General features: G+C 43.5%; 1 protein-coding gene across 1 annotated transcript in view; it reads right to left on the bottom strand.

Annotated features, from left to right (window-relative positions):
* LOC106650486 (atypical protein kinase C-like) overlaps positions 1-18722 on the bottom strand; it is a 51905-nt gene extending 33183 nt beyond the window's left edge. The window contains exons 1-3 of the mRNA XM_014368512.2: positions 17786-18722; positions 12559-12631; positions 12184-12416 (exon numbers count right to left, since the gene is read on the bottom strand). Coding sequence (XP_014223998.1) covers positions 12184-12416; positions 12559-12631; positions 17786-17810 — 331 coding nt within the window. The 5' untranslated portion in view covers positions 17811-18722. The remainder of the gene's footprint in view (positions 1-12183; positions 12417-12558; positions 12632-17785) is intronic.
* Between the last annotated feature and the right edge of the window lie 403 nt (positions 18723-19125).

Here is a 19125-nt window from a genome sequence, read left to right as displayed (position 1 = left end):
TCGTTAAAAGCGATTACAATATTCAGCTGTATAGTTATATGTACATATGTACGAACGGGGTATTCGTACGAGCGTATAAGCACGCGCGGGCACACACGGAGTCGAGCTGAACTCGACTATATTTTGCACACAAATATGAAAGCGAGCGAGAGAAAGAGAGGAAAAACGCCGTAGTAGCTCTGCACACCCCGAATGATTGTGAATCTTTCTTCTCTTTTCTTATGTGCCGGCAAATGTGTGTGTGTGTGTGTGTGATGCCCATATGCCTGAGAGAATAAACGTGCTATAAGGCATGTAAGTGGAGTAAAAAAAGGAAAAAGAGAGTAAAAAAAGGGAGTGCGCAAAAGGGTAAAGAAAGCCTCTCTCTGGCTGGCTGGCGCACTGCACGCGCGCAAGCTCTCGGTAGCAGCAGCAGTAAAAAACTCATACGGCTCTTTGCGTCTCTCTTTCTCGCGCGCGCGTACAGCTATGTGCTGCAGCTTTGATGTGTATATTATGTGCATATAGGATGCAGCGCGTAACACCGCAGACTCTCTCTGACGTATATACACGCATAGTATAACAGTGTATGTACCGCCTCGAACGACCTTATACTTCAGGCTAGGTGCTATAGAATATACAGAGCCTCTCTCTCTCTCTCTCGGCGGCGGCGGTGGCGGCGGCGCGCGCGTGTGTAATGTGTTTCGCAGCGAAGCACTCTCGGAGATGCAGCTCTTTAACAGATGAGCAAAGTTGAGTAGTGTTGTATATACTACGGGCGCGAGCGAGAGGCTATATACACCAGACGGCGTTGGCATGGGAGAATATAAGCGCGCGCCAGACTAGCGCAAGCTCGCTCTGCAAGCTCGGTATAAGCAAGCAAAGATGACCGTGTCTTCGCATCGGGCAAAAGTACAGCTCGAGTCCTCTTCTGTCTGGGTTCTCTTGCTCGCGCGAGCTGTGCGAATGTCTATGTATCAAGATTTCATACATTTAATATATAAACGAGATTGCCGTGCACGCGCGCGAAGGCTCGCAAGCTCTCGTTTCTTTATTCATTTAGGCGTTACTTTTTAATTGAGTTGCTCTCTGCTGCTGCTGTTACTACTGTCTATGTGGCTATATCAGGGTCAGTTGCATCCTTGACTTATCAACGCTCGCTCGCTCGAGAGAATTTATCAAGTACGGCAGCAGTAGAGCTGGGAAAGAGGGAGAGAGAGAGAGAGAGAGAGAGCCGCGGCGAGAGTTGGTGTAAGGCAGGGTCGACTGGCATTGGATTACCATTGATTCTTCATTAGAGCTCGTTAGAGAAATCGTTGCGCGATTCGAATAAATAACTAAGAGAGAAGCTCTCCTTCTATCGTTTTACTATATACATATATCGTGTAGCACGTATATGATACACTTTATCTGCAAAAGTACGCCCGAGCACGATCTGCAGCAAATGCAGTTTAAGCATTTATATCGGTGCCTATATAGTACGATAGTCTGATACGCCACTGGGCGCGCAAATAATCTCTCTCTTCCTTTTTATTTTCTTCTTCTTCTTCTTCTCTCTCTCTCTCTTTCTCTTTTTATTCCATTGGCAATGAAATTAAATGTTATATTTGGGACAAAATCGTGTGTATAGCTTCCTCGTTTGGTACGTGCGCGGCGGACGCTTGGGCTCTGCTGCTGCTGCTGGTTCAGCGTTTCGTGCGTTGGAGCTACTGCCGCACGTTGCAAATATAAAAAAAAACATAGACCCTTTTTTTTCTTACTCTCTTTTTTTTATTCAACCAGCTCACACACCCCCGTACACCTCGACAACTTGTTTTTACGCGCGTTACATGCTTCGATGTCAGAGAGATGCGTTTTTATTTTTACAACCAGTCTTTTTTTTCCTCCACCTCGAGTCGAATATTATACTACACGACAGGCGGGCTGTGTGTGTGTGTGTGGGTGCAATATATGCGTACCACGACATCTCGCAGGTTGATGTATTTTCAGTCTTTCTTTCCCTCGTGAAAAGCGCGCATTTTCCCCGCAACGATATATAACCGACTTTTCCAGGTCAAGTCGGCCATATGTGTATACAAGCCAACATGATACAGGTTTTCATTGTCTGGTATAGCTTTCGGGCTTTGCGCGGTGTATACTACCACTACTGCTATACGCGCGCCAAGCCCCGCATTCTGGACATGACCATTACATAGCAATATCATACCCGAGCGCCTGTGCGTTGGAAAACATACATATAAAGAGAGAGAGAGAGAGCTAGACTCTGAAAAGCGGCGAAATTGATCTCGCACGTAATATTCGCGAGGGATGAAGCGTATACACATATGCACTCTGCGGAGGCGTGTTCTCCGAGAGAGAAGAAATTCTGGAAATAGAAGCGCGGTGCGGCACGACGAGGAAGGGAATCGAAGGTCGCTCGGGAGATTTAATTTTTCACGAACCAGGGCAGCAGCCTAGAGGGCGGCGGCGCGGCACAGCAGCTGCAGCAGCAGCGAGAGCTAGAGAACAAAAGTTGGAAGTGTTACAAAAGTAATAACAAAAAAAAAAAAAAAAGGAACGACCTCGCGATGACGACGACAACTATTATGCACTTAGAGCAGCACACGTGCATTATTATATTTGTAGTGCATGAGAGAATTCTCTGACATTGACGCGCGCGCACGAGAGTAAAATATTTTTTGCAGCTGGTGGATTTGCGCGCGCGGAAAACTCGCGCGGGTTTATACGCGGAGTTGTGCGCGCATACGTATGAGCAAAACGTATTACATTAATTCAGGCTAACGACGCATTATATATATTTTGTGTTCATTTCGGTAATGGACGATTCGGGTCACGAGCCGTACATCACACGTACACAATACGTATAAGCGCGCGCTCAGACGTTGTGAAAATGATCGCTTGCATATCGCGCATACTTTTTCTTCGCCCACCCCCGAAGTGATTAATTTTCCAGGATATATTTACGAGTTTGACGTCGTTGGTGGTGCACGGACCACACACAGCGCAGCGGCTGCGGTCATTCGCGTAAAATCAATCGTCGCGCGCGCGTCGAGCCAGACGCGACAATAATGACGACGATATAATATAACACAGCAGCAACAAGGATCGGGTCGCGACTGGTGCAACTTTCAAAAGGGGGGTAAGCTCTCTTCATAATTCGCCAGATTGTATATCCATTTACAAAGGTTTTTTTAATTTTATTGCATTTTAATGCAACACGGATGATAAAATCTCTTATTTCGTGTCACGCGGCAGCAGCAGGCAAGAAACAATTTCGTAAAAGCTAGATGTTAATTAACTTTGGCATTACTGCGATGTAAAATACGCGAGCTTTTTTTGGAGGGAGAATTCAGCCGTGTATGCGTACACAGGCAAGCATATTACGCATACTAGAGCCGCATCAAAGTAAACGAAGCTTTAGCCTCTCGTGTTTACCGATCGGAAATTTCGTCGATCATCGTGCTTGCTCGCGCGCGAGCTTTCGTGTAATTATTTATAATTTATCGGCACGTCAATTTTTGATTGGTATTTCATCGATGTACAACGTAAATTCTCGATGTAATTTAATCTTTCTCGCCGCTCCTCCTCCTGCTCCCTCCTTTTGCTCTTCCAACTCTCTCTCGGCTCTAAATATACGTTGCTTGCGGAAATGTATTCAAGCAAAATCCTTCTCTCCTCTCTCTCTCTCACTTGGCGAAATTATATAATCACCACGCGCGCGCGTACTCTATGTAAAACAGCACGTAGCAAATTTGCAATTAACCGCGAACGCGAAATCCACAAAGTGGCGAGTGTCGGCGGTGGTGCAGGCAGCAGCAGCGGCAGCGGCTGGCGGTAGCTCACCATCGCCGCTATACAACTCGAAAACCTTCACACCCCCGAGGCCACGGAATGCGCTCTCTGTCTCTCTCACTCGACGAGCTACTACTGCTGCTGCTGCAACAAGAAGCAGCAACGCGCAGGGTCATTTAATGTGTCCCGGCACTACTACTTCGCTCTCTCTCTCTCTCTCTCTTTACATAGCTGCCGCTCGTACACGCGAGAGCTGGCTTATAATTCGGCATGAATTAATGCGCCCGAGGCGGTCCTTTTTTTCAACCCCGGTTTGAGAAGAGCAACTTCGCCGCCACCGCCGTCGCCCTGTATTTCTCTGCTCCGGAATATCATTTGCATGCCTCTTGAGAGGCAAGAAAGATAAAAAGTGCACAGAGAGGCAGAGAGAGAGAGAGAAGCTTGAGTGTGATAGCTTTATTTTAATTGAAAAAAATACAGCAACGATAAATCAAGCTCGCAGCTAGCAAGGATCGCTGTTGTGTCGCAAACAGATTGTAGGACAAACGAGCAGAAGGAAAAATTCGTCGAGGCGAAAAGTTTTGATTGTCGATCCTTGAACTTCGCGTCGCACAAAGGAACTTAATGGACGACTGAAAAATTCGAATAAAATATTCTTTGAATCCTTTTGTTTTTGGTCTTAAATTAAAGCTTGACTGCTCCTCTTTCGCAATCAATGCACGAATATTCCGAAAAACTACATCAACCTTTCAGAGAAAACTGAAAAAACGAAAAATTTAAATTACAGGCCTTGGCTGGGAATTCAATCTTGCTCCCAGTTTACATGCAAGTAAACCGCATTGCCTTACGACACCTGATTCAAAAACTCGTTTTCGAGCTTATCACAGAGCTTTTTCTGAGGGAAAGCAAAAATATATCTCTGTAAAATTGGAAGCTCGAGAAAAATAAGAATATCGAGTCGTTGATCGAAAAGAGTAGAAGTCTTTTAATCGAAAATTGCTCTGAGAAGATTTCGTTTTAACTTAAATTTCGCTCGAGCACGCGCGAATCACATCACGAAATGGCATAAGCAGCTTATATGATATCGGAGCTAATACCAGCGGGCATTGTTTAAATTAACGCGAGACTGTCAAGCGCTTGTTCCGGTCGGAGTATTATAATTGTCTGAGAGCGGAAGGAAAAATGTCGCCCAATAGAGCGACATGCATATGTGTATAAATAGCGGCGAGCTCCGGAACACTTAAGAACTGCAGAAAATAAAACACGCGAGAGAATGTAGTAATAGATCTATACAGTCCTGCGCAAGAAAATAGTCACCCCCTCAACAGAGAAAAAGAGGGAAAGAGAGGCTCGAGCGCAGCACATTCAATTAAAGCTAAAAGCTGAGCTTGCTTAAGCCGATAAGCACTAAAAGGCGAAATGAAAGACTGAAAAGTCAATCGTACAAGTATAAAAAAAGATAAGGTAGGAAGGGGGCACGTTATATATTCGTTGTCCGATAAACCCGAAATAACGATCGGCTCAACGCCGCACACAGTAGCGGCAGAAGCAGAATCAGCAGCAGCAGCAGCAGCAACAGTAGCAAAGTCGATTCGAATATATATTGATAAATAAGCTTTGACATTGCTCCAGGACTTTCGAAAAAAAAAAGGAAAGAAATTCCGTTTGTTATACGCTGAAAAAAGTTTAATAGACAACTGCTCGCGCTGTTCTGCGTAGATATACGTATAATACGAGTTGGCGTTTGTGCAGAAAGCTCGCGAGCGCGAGCGCAAAACGAGCTATACTACCACTGTCTCCCGAGGCATTGTGCAAATGAAATGAACTTTTCTTCGCATACAGCCAGTCTCATATTCCTTCCTTAATCTGTTAGATGGAGATAGCGAGCGAGCGCGCAAGCTCGCAAGCTTTTTGATCTGCCAAGCGGTAAAAACCAGTCGAGTTTCTTTGAATTCGTGCGCGCGCGCCTCGTTGATAGCCGATGAAAAGTCAGTTGCAATTTCTAGCTGTACTTCCGTTCTTCCGCGAGCACGTCACAGTCATGTTATATCCCCTGTAGCCCGTGTTTCTCTGATTTTCATTCGTTTAATACGCGCTTTGTATATAAATTGTATGAAACGATATTCGCCGCGTGCACAACATTATATACATAGTTTTGACAAGCACTAAAATCCAAGCCTGCTCGTAATGTTCGGCCTCGACGAGGAAAATGGCTTCTTTCGGCCATACGCAATGTGTGTTAGCCGATAAACTGCCGAAGAGGCCTATATATCGGAGGTCGGCCGAGGTAAAACGTGGGATGTCTGAAAGTACCCGAATCTCAAAGTTAATGGGTCGGTGCGAAAGCTCGCGCAGCCCGAGCCTAGTCACGCGATACGCCACTTTTCTCTTCTCCTCGCCGAGAATATAAACACGTATAGAGATACACTTTAGAGGGACCTGCACTGGTGTAGCAAGTTGCGCGCGCGCACGATCGAGTTTTTCGAGCTTTTTAGCCGATGATTTCGGCATGTATATGTATAGAAGGCTTCCTAGAGAATGGACGAGCTTTTTCGAACTTTAACAATCGCAGAGAAGCTCGCACGCCGGAAGCTTGATACACAACTCCACCAAAGTACACACACACACACACACACATAAACACACCGTCGGCAACAACAGCTCGCGGAAGTTGCGAGAGAAAGAGAGATTACACGCGAATTACATCAACTTTTTCCGAAAGAGCTTCGAAATTTGCGATTCAAGAGAGCGCGCGCACGATATCGAGTGATGCTTTGTATGTGTGTGTGTGTTTGAATATAACCGTGTATGAACTTTCGACATGTCACGCTATCGAGAAGTGTTACATGAATTGGATCGATTTTAAAGTTTAAATTAGACCGGTCCATTTTTGGGGCATCATGCAAACTGATTTTTCAAAGTTAAATTCTTGGTTCAAAAGCTGTTACAAGCTCCTTCTTTATCCACGCAGGTGTTAGCAAGAATTGCACTGTCAAAAATATTAACATTAAAATGATTATAAAAGCGATATTATAAATACTTTTTATTGAGTGCTTCTACTTATGCAAATATTTTCACGTTATCGCTTGCAGATTTTCAAATAAAAATACTCGCTATCTAGCGGCGAGGGCTGGCTTTAACGATGATTGAATTATTATGAATTCTTGGTACTATTGGCGCAAAAAATAAAGCAACATTGGAACATTTATTTTCCAGACTGTCCGTTTGCAGTTTACTATTGTCTCGCATACGCGAACTTGTATATGGCCGATTCTCTGTGAAATCGAATGGCAAAAAAATTTTTTTTTCTGCAAATATGAAAAACTTGCTGTTTCCGATGTCAGAAATGTCCCCAAATTTTATTAGAATTTTTGGGACCATCTATCACTCTTTTTCAGGGGCCCGAAGTTGGCCATTTTAGGGTTTTTTTGAAATTCATGAAAAATCACAAATATTCAAATAATTCCTGGATCAGGGTAGAATGATTCAAAAGTAAAAGTGCCCAGCAACTTTTTTGTTGGAAATTGTCCAAATTTTCAGAAAAAAAATATGCCAAAGTGATTGGAGCCACCCAAAGAGAGCATAGTGGGAAAACATAAAAAAAAAACACAAAACAAGAAATCTACTCGAGTTCGAACCGGACTTTCATTTCCTAAACTATGTGAAAAGCTTCCTAAAGATGTCAACTAATGCCTGATAAAGTTTTGTAATGGGTCTTAAAGTTTAACGCAATGTAGACAACAATGTGTGGCGAAAAACATGCAAAAAAGGCCTGAAAATGGCTGTTTTTGGTGATTTTAGGCATTTTGGGCCTATTTTTGACCTTTTTTGCATGTTTTTCGCCACACATTGTTGTCTACATTGCGTTAAACTTTAAGACCCATTACAAAACTTTATCAGGCATTAGTTGACATCTTTGGGAAGCTTTTTACATAGTTTAGGAAATGAAAGTCCGGTTCGAACTCGAGTAGATTTCTTGTTTTGCGTTTTTTTTTTATGTTTTCCCACTATGCTCTCTTTGGGTGGCTCCAATCACTTTGGCATATTTTTTTTCTGAAAATTTGGACAATTTCCAACAAAAAAGTTGCTGGGCACTTTTCTTTTGAATCATTCTACCCTGATCCAGGAATTGTTTGAATATTTGTGATTTTTCATGAATTTCAAAAAAACCCAAAAATGGCCAACTTCGGGCCCCTGAAAAAGAGTGATAGATGGTCCCAAAAATTCTAATAAAATTTGGGGACATTTCTGACATCGGGAACAGCAAGTTTTTCATATTTGCAGAAAAAAAATTTTTTTGGCCATTCGATTTCACAGAGAATCGGCCATATACATACATACTTACGAAGACCATCACTTTTTCAAATTTAGATAAAGAAATCTTGTGGCGAAAAAAATCACGCTTTTCATTCATAACGTAAATTTTTCGGAAAAAGTGTAATGACTAGATAAAAAAAAGGGTTTTTACATCAGTAAACTATTAAGCTGCAGTTTCAGATGGAAGATTTTCTTCCTAAACACCGTCGATACAGATAAACATTACCCCTGAACTCTGAATGGACAGTCTAGATAGATTTGTCCTTATATTGTTCATATATTTTTATTTCATTATATGTGTACGCATGTTGGTAGAAAATAGTTTTTTCTCGAAGTAGAGCGAAGAAATTGCTCTTTTTACTTGCAAGGCAATTCAATAAAATTGTGAACAATTTTGCACTTTTGAAAGAACAGAAAAATAACTAATTTTTCTTTTTGAATTCGCTAGATCAGAAAATTAAATATTTTCAACATTGGAAAACTTTATTACGCCGCAGTTTTAAACTAGAGATTCAACTGCATCGCATATCAAGAAAAATATATTTCTTTTCAAGTCAAGAAATCCGATTTTTTTTCGCAATTTCAAAAAGAGATTCAAAACTTCACCCGCAAATTGTGGACTGTCAAATTTTTGCCACATCGAAATGCATAGGTTTTCGTTGGGCTTTGCCTGGATGCGGTGATCAATACAAGCGGCTCAGCGCGCGGTAGATAGCTTCGCGCTCACGAACATTCGAGCGGGCGATGACTCATAATTCTTGTATATAATATACACACTCGAAGCAACGCATGCAACGTATTATTAAAATTCAATTGAAAACAGATAATAGAAAGAAAGAGAGAGAGAGAGAGAGAGAGAGAGAATGAGAGATCTCGATCGTCGTTGCCGCCTGCATAATAGCTGGTATATCTCTTCGACACGCTTCATTCCGTATCGGATCGCTTAATGATAAATGGAACTCTTTATTGCTCATTTTTGGTAATATTTTTTTTATGTTACCAGGCAACACGAGATATCTCGGTTACTTCGAAACAATCTACGTAATAACGAAGTGGTACACCCATATGATTCTTGAGAAAAGTCGCAGGATGATTATATTCGTTTGCGCACCCGTGCTCGCGTGGATCGTGTTTACTTTTCATCAATTGCAATTATACCAATGTGTCGGCACATTATACCGGCTGGTATTTTTGCTGGGGGTATTACGCAGCAGCAGCAGTGGAAGAAGCTCGACTCGAGGCCGCCGCTGCCGCATCGACGACGCACAGCCGAGGGAGTTATTTTATAAATTCACAGCTCGGCAATTTTTAAGTGTACGGCATGTATAATTGAGAGTCGGAAGAGCGCGCGTAAGCTGACATAATTTAAGAAATTTATCATCGCATTGGAGGAGGAGTAGTCGTAGTCTTCGTCGTCGTCGTCGTCGTCGTCATCGTCGTTGAGCGAGAAATTTTTCACTCTATATACTGCGTGGAGTGCACCTCGCGCGAGAGCATTTTGATTTTTTTTTTTTATAATTACGATTCAGTGTATTATACATAAAAAAAAGTACGAGCAGAGCAGAAAAGCTCACGCAGGCCTGCATTTCTGCTGCTGCTGTTGCTGCTGCTGCTGCTGCTGTGTATTGATTTTTCAACGCGTTTATCTGCACAACGCAAAAGCTTGGGCGGCAATCGTCGAGTGCCACTTCCATACACGCGCGTGGCGATAATCATTGTCGTACAAATTCAATTTCCTCTTTCTATTCTACATACATATGTGTGTATGTGTGTGTGCGTGCGAGCGCGCGTTATATAGTACGAGTATCAATGCTTCGAGTGCAGAAAACTCGCTCGTGCAAAACAATGCCAACTCTCGGTCTCTGCCTATAATACATATAGCTATCCGGCCCCTGATATCGGTGAGAAAACGAGTAGTCGACACGATTTCAGTTCTGTCTGACCAACAACGACGACGACGACGACGACGACATTGGCACACGACAAGTAAGAGAGAAAAATCTCATTGCCCGCGCGCGCGCGTCTGCGTACCTAAAATAAAGCTTTCGGCCAAGGTCGCGACGCTATCTCCTCCGCTATATACCTTTTTTCTCATCTGCAGTCGGTGCACACATACAGACAGAGTGACTGTCGCGTGATGTAACACGGCACACGTGTATAACAAGAGTGGGCATTATCGCTAGCTAGCTCTTGGCAACACCGGAGGATGAGAAAAAAGGGCGCATAGAAAATGGCGAAGGAAAAAAAAGAGAAGACGAAGAAGGGCAAGCGGGCAGGCAAGGATCCCAGGTGCATCCTTCTCGAGCTCGAGCTCGCTTTTGTCCGTGCGCGCTGTAAGCGAGCTCGAGCGTGTACGCGACACTTTCATCCCCCCGAACGAAGCTTTGGATATCTGCCCACCGAGAATACCCTCTTTTCTCAAAAAAAAAGAAAAAAAAGAAAAAATACCCCGGGTATATAGGCAAATCGATATAGTTTTATCTTTCAATGGGACTTTTCGGGCTTTTTGCCGACTCTATTCCGAGAGCGAGAGAGAGAGGGGACTTCCTTTCATTTTTCAGACTCGCCTTCACACATATTATCCGTATTATGCACGGATAAGAAAAGTTTTTTTTCAATGCGAGTTAGGAAACGAGAGAATAAATTATATAATGCGCGAGAGGGAAAACTTTATTTTTTTTTTTTTTTGCCCGACACATTTAATACCCATCTTTTATTGCGTGTTAGCAAAAGCGCTCAGACTCTGAGAAAAGGAATTTTTACTGCACAATATTAGGGGAAACTCACGAGAACGATATCGGCGCTCGAGAGTAGATATAGTTCGCTCGATCGCAACGATGTTGTGCTACTACGCGTATATCAAAAGGAATCCGAAGCACTCGAGAATATAAAGCCCATATAGATCGATCGGCACACAAAGACGACGTTCGCGACTGCATCTCGCTTCGTACACACAGCCCTATAAGTGCATAATAATATGGAATATAAAGAGTCTTCCTTTTTGCATGCCTCACTTGCTCGCGCGAGCTTCAGCCTGCAGTGCACGCAATGATGCACTCGCGCAGCGCAGGGAATTGCGCCTACGCACATGGACACCCAGCAACAACAACAACAACAACAGGGCGTGGGCGCGATGATGCGCCGCTGATAACATCAACGTGTACATGCCGTAAAAAGCACAAAATTAAATTAATTTCGCAGTGTTTATGAATACAAGAATTACATTATCTTGACGTGAAAGTACTAATATCAGTAGGAAAAATACTAATGTATTTTTTACCATTGTACTTTGCCTTTATGGTCGCGAAGATATCGCGTTTTGCCCACCTATAAAGTTAATCGGAATCGAGTGAGGTCGACTGATATCATCGCCATTCCCAAGGTAACCCGCGCAACTAATCCAACTTTGTAAAGACATTCGAGTTGTGAGTACACTCACGGCTACAACACGTCACTCTTTATGTATACACACGTCGAAATGTCGGTGTTGCGTGCCGTACGATATGCTCGTGCACATTTATTATTACATAATTTGCCGGCAAGACGTTAATGCACCTTTTGATACGCATCTGCCGGTCTCTGCTTTCTTTTGCGCGCGATCGCATAAGTGATATTATATGATAATTTTATAGTGTATTGCACAAGCGTCAAGGGAGGGCTTTAGAAATAGGAAAATGTTTCCTACGACTGAAAAAGAACAAAATAAAAAAAAAAGAAAGAAAAAGCGGCGGACGGAGGTGAGAGAGCGAGGAAAAAAACAGTCGTCGGACGTATACGCGACGCGCACTGGCAAGAAAACGATCGTTTTCTTCTTGCGTTTCAATTTGACATTTTCTTTTTTTTTTGCTATATGCAGTGCGTTATATGTAGAGCAAAAAATATCGTCGTAAAAGCCCGAAGCCGCACCGAGCGGTGGCGTTATCGACGCTCTCTCGCGCGCGCGGATATGTGCTGGCGAATATTTTTTTCTCCTATTTTTTTTGTTTTTTTTTTTTACAACTCGAACTAGCTCCGAGCTTCAACACGCTTCTTACGGTATAGAGCAAGAAATATATGTATAAGAGTGAAGGAAACGAGTCGTAGAAAAAAGCTCACCATGAATGGTAATCTCGGTGTCCTTTTCGAGCTCGTAAAGCCTGAGAGCCTCGTCGAGCTCGCGCTGCGAGGCGATGCGGCACGGGTCGCCCTCGTCGTCGACCCACTTCATCGTGAATTGCTGATCGGCCGATTGGCCGCTCGCAGTCTGGCCGAAGCCGCAGATCGTTCGCATCTCGTCGCGCAGCTTTTCCACGCTGATGCCCGCGGTGATGTACGTGATCTGTACCTCGCTGAAATCACAAGGGGGACAAAAAAAAAACACGTACGTGCGTTTAGCGGCAATTGTGTCTGGTTGTGTTTTACTTTAATTTTTAATAGCAAGAGTGCTGTAACACTCGACTAGAGTAAATCGATGTAGGCCATTTTGCTTACCCATTGTAGACGATTTTGACGCGGATTTCGTCGCTCTCGGTCTGCGTGGGCATCCTCGACCGAGCTCCCTTGCCTGCGAACAAAAAGAAAAAAGGAACACAGTATAAGCATCCGTATTACAAAAAAAATGTTTTAATATTTCATGTTAGCTAATTTTCGAAGTGATTTCAGTCAAAGTGACATTTTTTGTCTTAAATAAATGTTCTTCATTCTGAATGAAAATAATCACAGATTATCTAAATGATGTTTACAAATCAATATTTTTCACAAATCTATACCGTTTAAAATAAAAATATTATTTAAACGGTTTTCGGAAATTCGTCTAAAAATTTTGACGGATTATCTAATGGAATAACCTGTGTTTTACTTTACATACAATTAGTTTTACTTTACTGCTTGCAGATTTTAAGGTAAAGGTACTCGCCATCTAGTGGTAGAGGCTTACAATGATATTTTGAAAGTGGTTGATTTCAGGTTAGTTAAATGCGCTTAATATTTTTAACATAATTTTAATAGAAAAATGACCATAAATTGTGATTTTTTAGTTATGAAGTCATTATTAATATTGAACATTTTTATCAGGGATGCTGTAATGTTTGGTGCCTCTGTACATGAGAATTTAATGAATAAGAGCGCAGCCGTATTTCAGAGTCAACATCAAAACCATGAATACATAAATCACTTTACTCGTTTTCTCTCGCATCATGCAAAAATACATTAATATTTGTATTGCGATTGCCATAAAAAAACTGTTAAAGAAATTATTTTTTTTAATTATAAATTGAATAGGCCTTGGGCCTGTGCACGCTAAAAAGTTCAAATGAAGTTTCGAAATAACATTTAATTAGGAAACATTCAAGTATATGTAAAATATGCACCCATTCGGTTTTTACGGGTTATAACTCTTTATACCCAAAGCACCTAAAAAAATTTTACTTCAAAAACAAAAGAAAAGAATAAAGTGAATGCTTTTCTACCTATCACATTATATACACAAGATACACAACGCATATATACACGCGAATGTATAAAGCACGTTCTAAGTGACATAATATCATACATAGCCGGTTCGATTTCCTGTCATTATGCACCGAAAGAAAGAGTCAGAGAGAAAGAAAAATAGAGGGGGAGTCAAATTTACGAAACGAATGTATTTCTTGTATATAATTTTTTCGTAGCGTTCGTGCGCGTTGGAAGCAAAAAGTGTTAACGCTTATATATTCGTTATTGTCTATTGTCATTTGTCATATAGACGCGATACATTACAGAGAACGAGAATGTACGGCCGCGAAGAAGATGTGCCTTCGGCTGCTAGTGTTAATTGTGTTGTCGTTGCCATGCAGTGCACGCAGGCTTTAACGACACAGCAGCAGCTATATATAAAAGTACTCCCTCTTCGGCGCCCGATATATCTAATGGGTGTTAATTCGTATTAGCTGCTGCGGACCCGAATCGATGAGGCAAGAGCTTTACTTGTCTCGTCTATGTATTACCTGGCACTATTGTCCGTATATATACACCCGGTATAAAGCGAATCATTGTCAACCCTATATACGACTCTATCGACCCGTATGTGTGTGTATGTGTGCTAAGTACGCGCAGCTTACGAGTCATTTGAAATCGTTTTGTCGTCGTCGTCGTCGTTGTCGCCGTATTCGTCGCGTCGTCGAATGTGTCTCGCAATATAAATACATATACAGAGACGTATATTTCATTTTATAATAAGTTTTCCGCTTGAAAAGCCGAAAGATTAAAACGACGTGTGTGTGTGTGTATAAAATAATTTCTCTCTTCATCCGGCGAGTCGAGTCGCGCGAAACTTTATAAGAGATATTATACGCGGAGAGCCGGGGCGTAGACTTAAGTGACGACTCATCGTTGGCTCATTGTCTACCTACTCTACTATACGTAGTATATGTATGCTTAATATGTGTGCACACACGAGAGACATATATATATCTGCAAGCCCGGGCGCGTGTGTGTATGTCACGTTATAACATGTGTGTGCGCGCGCGAGCATATATAGTACACGGGATATACGCGCAGAGAGAGCAGACACGCTACGCTATACTCGAATGTGGCAAAAAGGAAAAGACTTATCATCACCAATATCCTTATCTTGAAGAATTAGGAGATTTGGCCTTAATCGCCGCGGATTAAAAGTGGGACATTGAACGACGCTCCTTCATACGTTTTTTTTCTTCCTCTGCGTAATATCGGGTATAAATAAAAATTTAAAGCAAAAAACAAAGTCAACGCGTCACACGCAGTTCGTTCGTATCTGCTATCGATTGCTAATGTGTTTAATGAGCCAAGCTTTTTTAACAGTAAATGCGCTACGATTATTTGTGCGCACTTGTCAATGAGTCACAAATTTGCACGCTATATATCTCTGCTCCGACTTGTATCGTCACGTCGAGCTTCGTATGGGTCGTAAATTCACACTCGCGCACGAGATTGTCGCCGTCTGCATGCAGCTCTCGAGAAGGAGGAGGTGGAGTGTCTTGTAATTTAATCTCACCCTTGAAAACCCTACGCAACGTCATTTCCATGAGGAAAGCCGAGTTGAGAAAGAACAATTCGCTCCTACGCGTCGATTTGCTCAGCAGCAAGAGATACTGGTCGGTGGTGCTGGTGGTGGTGGCGGCACTTTCAGCACCGGTATTCGTTGTCTTGGTCGTCGTCAGTTTCGTCGCCACGCTCATACTTGCACGAATGAACCGAGCTTACAGCTCATATGTATTATAATAATATGCACACGTCACACACAACAGCACTGCTACTGCACGCGCGCACGAGCACCAGAGCACGCGCGTCAAAAGTCTCGCCCGCACTTCGGGTTCATCGGTCTCGATCGTGCCACTACTATCTGCAGTATAGAGTTGTCAGTGGGTCAGTTGCGACTGACGATACACAAAAAGACCTGCCTCTCGACTCGCGATCGCGAACCACTCCTCGCGATCTCGTTGAACTTATTAGATCGTGAAACGAAACAAAAAAAAAAGAACGACTCTAAAGGTCAACAGGTATCATTTGCAATACGCCAGCAGCTGTGCGCCGTGATTTGATAAGCAATTTTGCACGCCGACGATACATGTATTTGAAAAGTTTCGAGGCCCTGTCGTACATCCGCGGGCTCACGTATATAGAGCTCCAATGTGCGCAGAATCAAGCGCACCCCGTGATTGCGCGCGCGCCTGCGGGGGCTGAAAAACTGGCGGGAGCACGTGTCACAACAAAACAGCTGTAGCAGCAGCACGCACCCTTTCGAATCGCGCGCAAACACGTGGTTTTGGATGGCGCACCGTTAACTGCACACACAGAACACACAATAATAACTATAAAAACAGCAGTGGTCCGTGCACACGAGTTTTTTTTATTATGACATCTCGTCGGCGTTTATATAGCCAACAAAGTGAAGCTATAATAACGAGAGTGTGATTCGACAGGCCGATAGTTCGATCGCGACTGCCTGCTAACTTATTCGCACAGAGCCCCACACAATATTGTATTGTACACACTGCTGCACACACAGTCACACACTCAGACGTCGGCCCCGTGGCGCGCTTAATTGACAAGTCGCCGCCTCCCCCACCTTTTTTTTACGGCAACGACGACGACGTCGACGACGCCAGTACAGCAGCAGTAACAGCGGCAGCGAATAGTGACGATATTATTTAATAAAACCGATGGCTGTTGGCGTGTGTATAAGCGCCTGCCTGTTGCTGTTACTGCTGCAGTCGATTGCTTGATTATTGCGGAGAAGATCGAGTTAAAGCGACGTTTTTTTTCTGTTGAACCATGCCGATAATCGGCAATTCTGTAACGAGTAGAAACTAGCTCGGATCGGATCAATGGCTGATGGGCCAAGGTTTTATTATATTGCATGAAAATTTATAGTGGCGGTTACGAGGATTATAGCCGATTTGGTTGAAACTTGATTCGTGTGTAGATTTTAAGAGGAGTCAATTTGACGAGACGATACACTAATGCTTTTAGCTTTATCTTATAGCTTGCGCTATGCGTATTTTGATTTGACGTTTGTTTACATTCTACACATGTCATGACAAACAGCGAAATGAATTTCCTTTCTCGATGCCAACGTAAACACCGAGATTTTTTTTCTTGTTAATTCGACGAACGGAGATTAAAACGAAATGATCGAACAGTCGGATGTCTGTATAGGAATTATACCTGCAACACATATCAATTCGTGCGAAACGAGAGAGTATAAAATAATGCAAATTCGAGGCTCGTGCGTCTATCTCACACGCGGAGTGCAATCATAACAGTCGCAAGCGCCTTTAAAGGTTATGTTTGTAAAAAAGTAGGCTACATGCATGCATGGCACCGCGAAAAGTGTGCGTGCCACGATATATATATTACCAACGCTTATACGTGACATCGGCTCGTAAAAGAAATCAATCGATGCATGACATAAGCAAAACATGACGAACTGCTGCATATCTCTCTCTCGAATCGCGTTTGTTTTTTGGACAATTGGCGACAGCGACAGCAACACTGAGCACGAGAGCTTTATTCGCTCACTGAATCGGTGCACTATCAGCGTGAAGAAAGACAGAAAGAAAAAAAGAGACATCATCGGTCGGAGAAATCTTGTTATAATACGTACGTGATGCAGTCGAGGGACGCAACGAGTACACGCGCGCACACGAGTGCAATATAGACAAGGGCGAGAGAGCCATTGCATAAACGGCGTTAATCCATTTAGGTCGCGCATGTGGCTCTCTCGCGTATTATATATATACGGAGCAGACTCGGCGGACGGACGGACGGCTCGACGCGGAAGAAGAAGTTGAACGAGTGCAACGACCATCAAAACATATCGTAAATAGACGGACGAGCCTGTCAATGCGGACGCGTCCGGTCACAATATCGTTATTATTATGTTTATATTATATTATACATATAGACGCGCGTCGAGTGGCACATACGGCTCTTCTCTCGTATGATATACGCAAACGTATTTATGCAGGCTACTTCCATCAAGCGCATCTAATAACGATTCGACTGTTATATTATACTGTTTCGAGTTTCATGTATACGAGTCGGTACAAACGCTGCGTTCGTGTGCGAGCATGCTTGTGTGTATGTAGTGTGTGACGAATACGACGACGACGACGATGATTAAAGGTGAAGGCGCCCCGAGAGCGGAATGCGCGTGCAAGAGAGCGAAAAAGAGAGAGATTCATGTCGCTTGACTCACCATACGGCTCCAAAAACAATGACATAAAAGCGCCTTGTAGTTCGGGCTGACCGCTGCAAAGCCAATCCTCGGAGTCCGCGATATACCACAGGTGATTATAGGCCGCCTGCACCGACGCTACGAGCTTGGCACGACGACGCTTGCGATTATATTATGCACATACACACGCAGCCAATAGGAACAATGAGAAAAAATACTCGAACTCCTTTAGGCAAATGTAAATTAATGTAGAAGACGTTGCACTTTTAGCCTGTCGTTACAAAGATTCAAAGGGCTATGCACGTGGACGCGTGCACCGATAGAAAAAAAGGAACAACTGCAAAGGCACTGCACTGGCACATATAATAGAAAATACAACGCGTATCACAGGTTGCACAGCTAGTTTCAATAAAACTGCAGATGCATGTATAGGCTTTATACAGCACAGGCAATTGTTTAATAGGAGCAGTAGCAGCAACGGAATCACAAACCGGCGGTGGCAGCACACAGCTTTCCCGATAATTTCCTTCCTTCTCTCTCACTCTGTATACGGGCTATTAAAGTACCATGAGAGTTTGACGCACTCCGGCGAGTTGCAGCACAAGCTCGTGTATTCACCGTCCCGATAGATACGACATAATCCGCGCACACACTTTTCTCGCTGCTACTTCTTCTTCTTCTTCCACTGTTTTTACTGCTATCTACTCTCGCGACGAGCCGTGTGCGTTTGTTGTGCACACACACGAGAATATATATGTCGAATGTATCACAGGTAGTCGTCGGTCGGAGAAGCGTTTCACGCACTCTGCCTCGAGACGGTGGCGGCGGATTTACGACGAGCTGCTACAACATGACTAAGGCTGCTGCGGCGAATGTGTTTTATACAAAAAGTAGTATATTGTATACGGCTTATACAGCAGCAGCAGCGCTGTAGGGAGGTTATGGATGTACAACAAAGTTTTGCTTGCCTGCAAAGAAGCGACGTTACGGTTAGCAGTACTTACAGTCGATCCCCCGCACCCCCGCCCCGCCGCTTATTTCGTATTCTACGTATGTACATTTTTGACCGCGATGCACCACTGGACGGAGGCGCGCTCTGCAGAACGTTTCCCCAAGATATATTTCAAATTTCGATATCTCGCTCGAGGTCGGGTAGGTAGCGCTGCCGAGCAGCGAGTCGTGTACCGACGACCGCCAAAATCGCACCGCTCCGCGTCAGTTATGAGTGTGAAGAGTTCGAGGCCGTTGTACCATAGATGGCGTCGGGCTGCAGTGTGAGAACGTTTTTGCGCCGGTGACGACTGACGAGCCCGCGCTCCGTATAACCGCTGCCTCGCTTGCTCCGTTTTTTATTTGTTTTC

The sequence above is a fragment of the Trichogramma pretiosum genome, unplaced genomic scaffold (genome assembly GCF_000599845.2).
Source record: "Trichogramma pretiosum strain Unisexual culture from Peru unplaced genomic scaffold, Tpre_2.0 scaffold4, whole genome shotgun sequence".
Lineage (NCBI taxonomy): Eukaryota > Metazoa > Arthropoda > Insecta > Hymenoptera > Trichogrammatidae > Trichogramma > Trichogramma pretiosum.
Note: the sequence above shows the minus strand (reverse complement) of the source record. Positions and strands in the feature narration are given on the sequence as shown.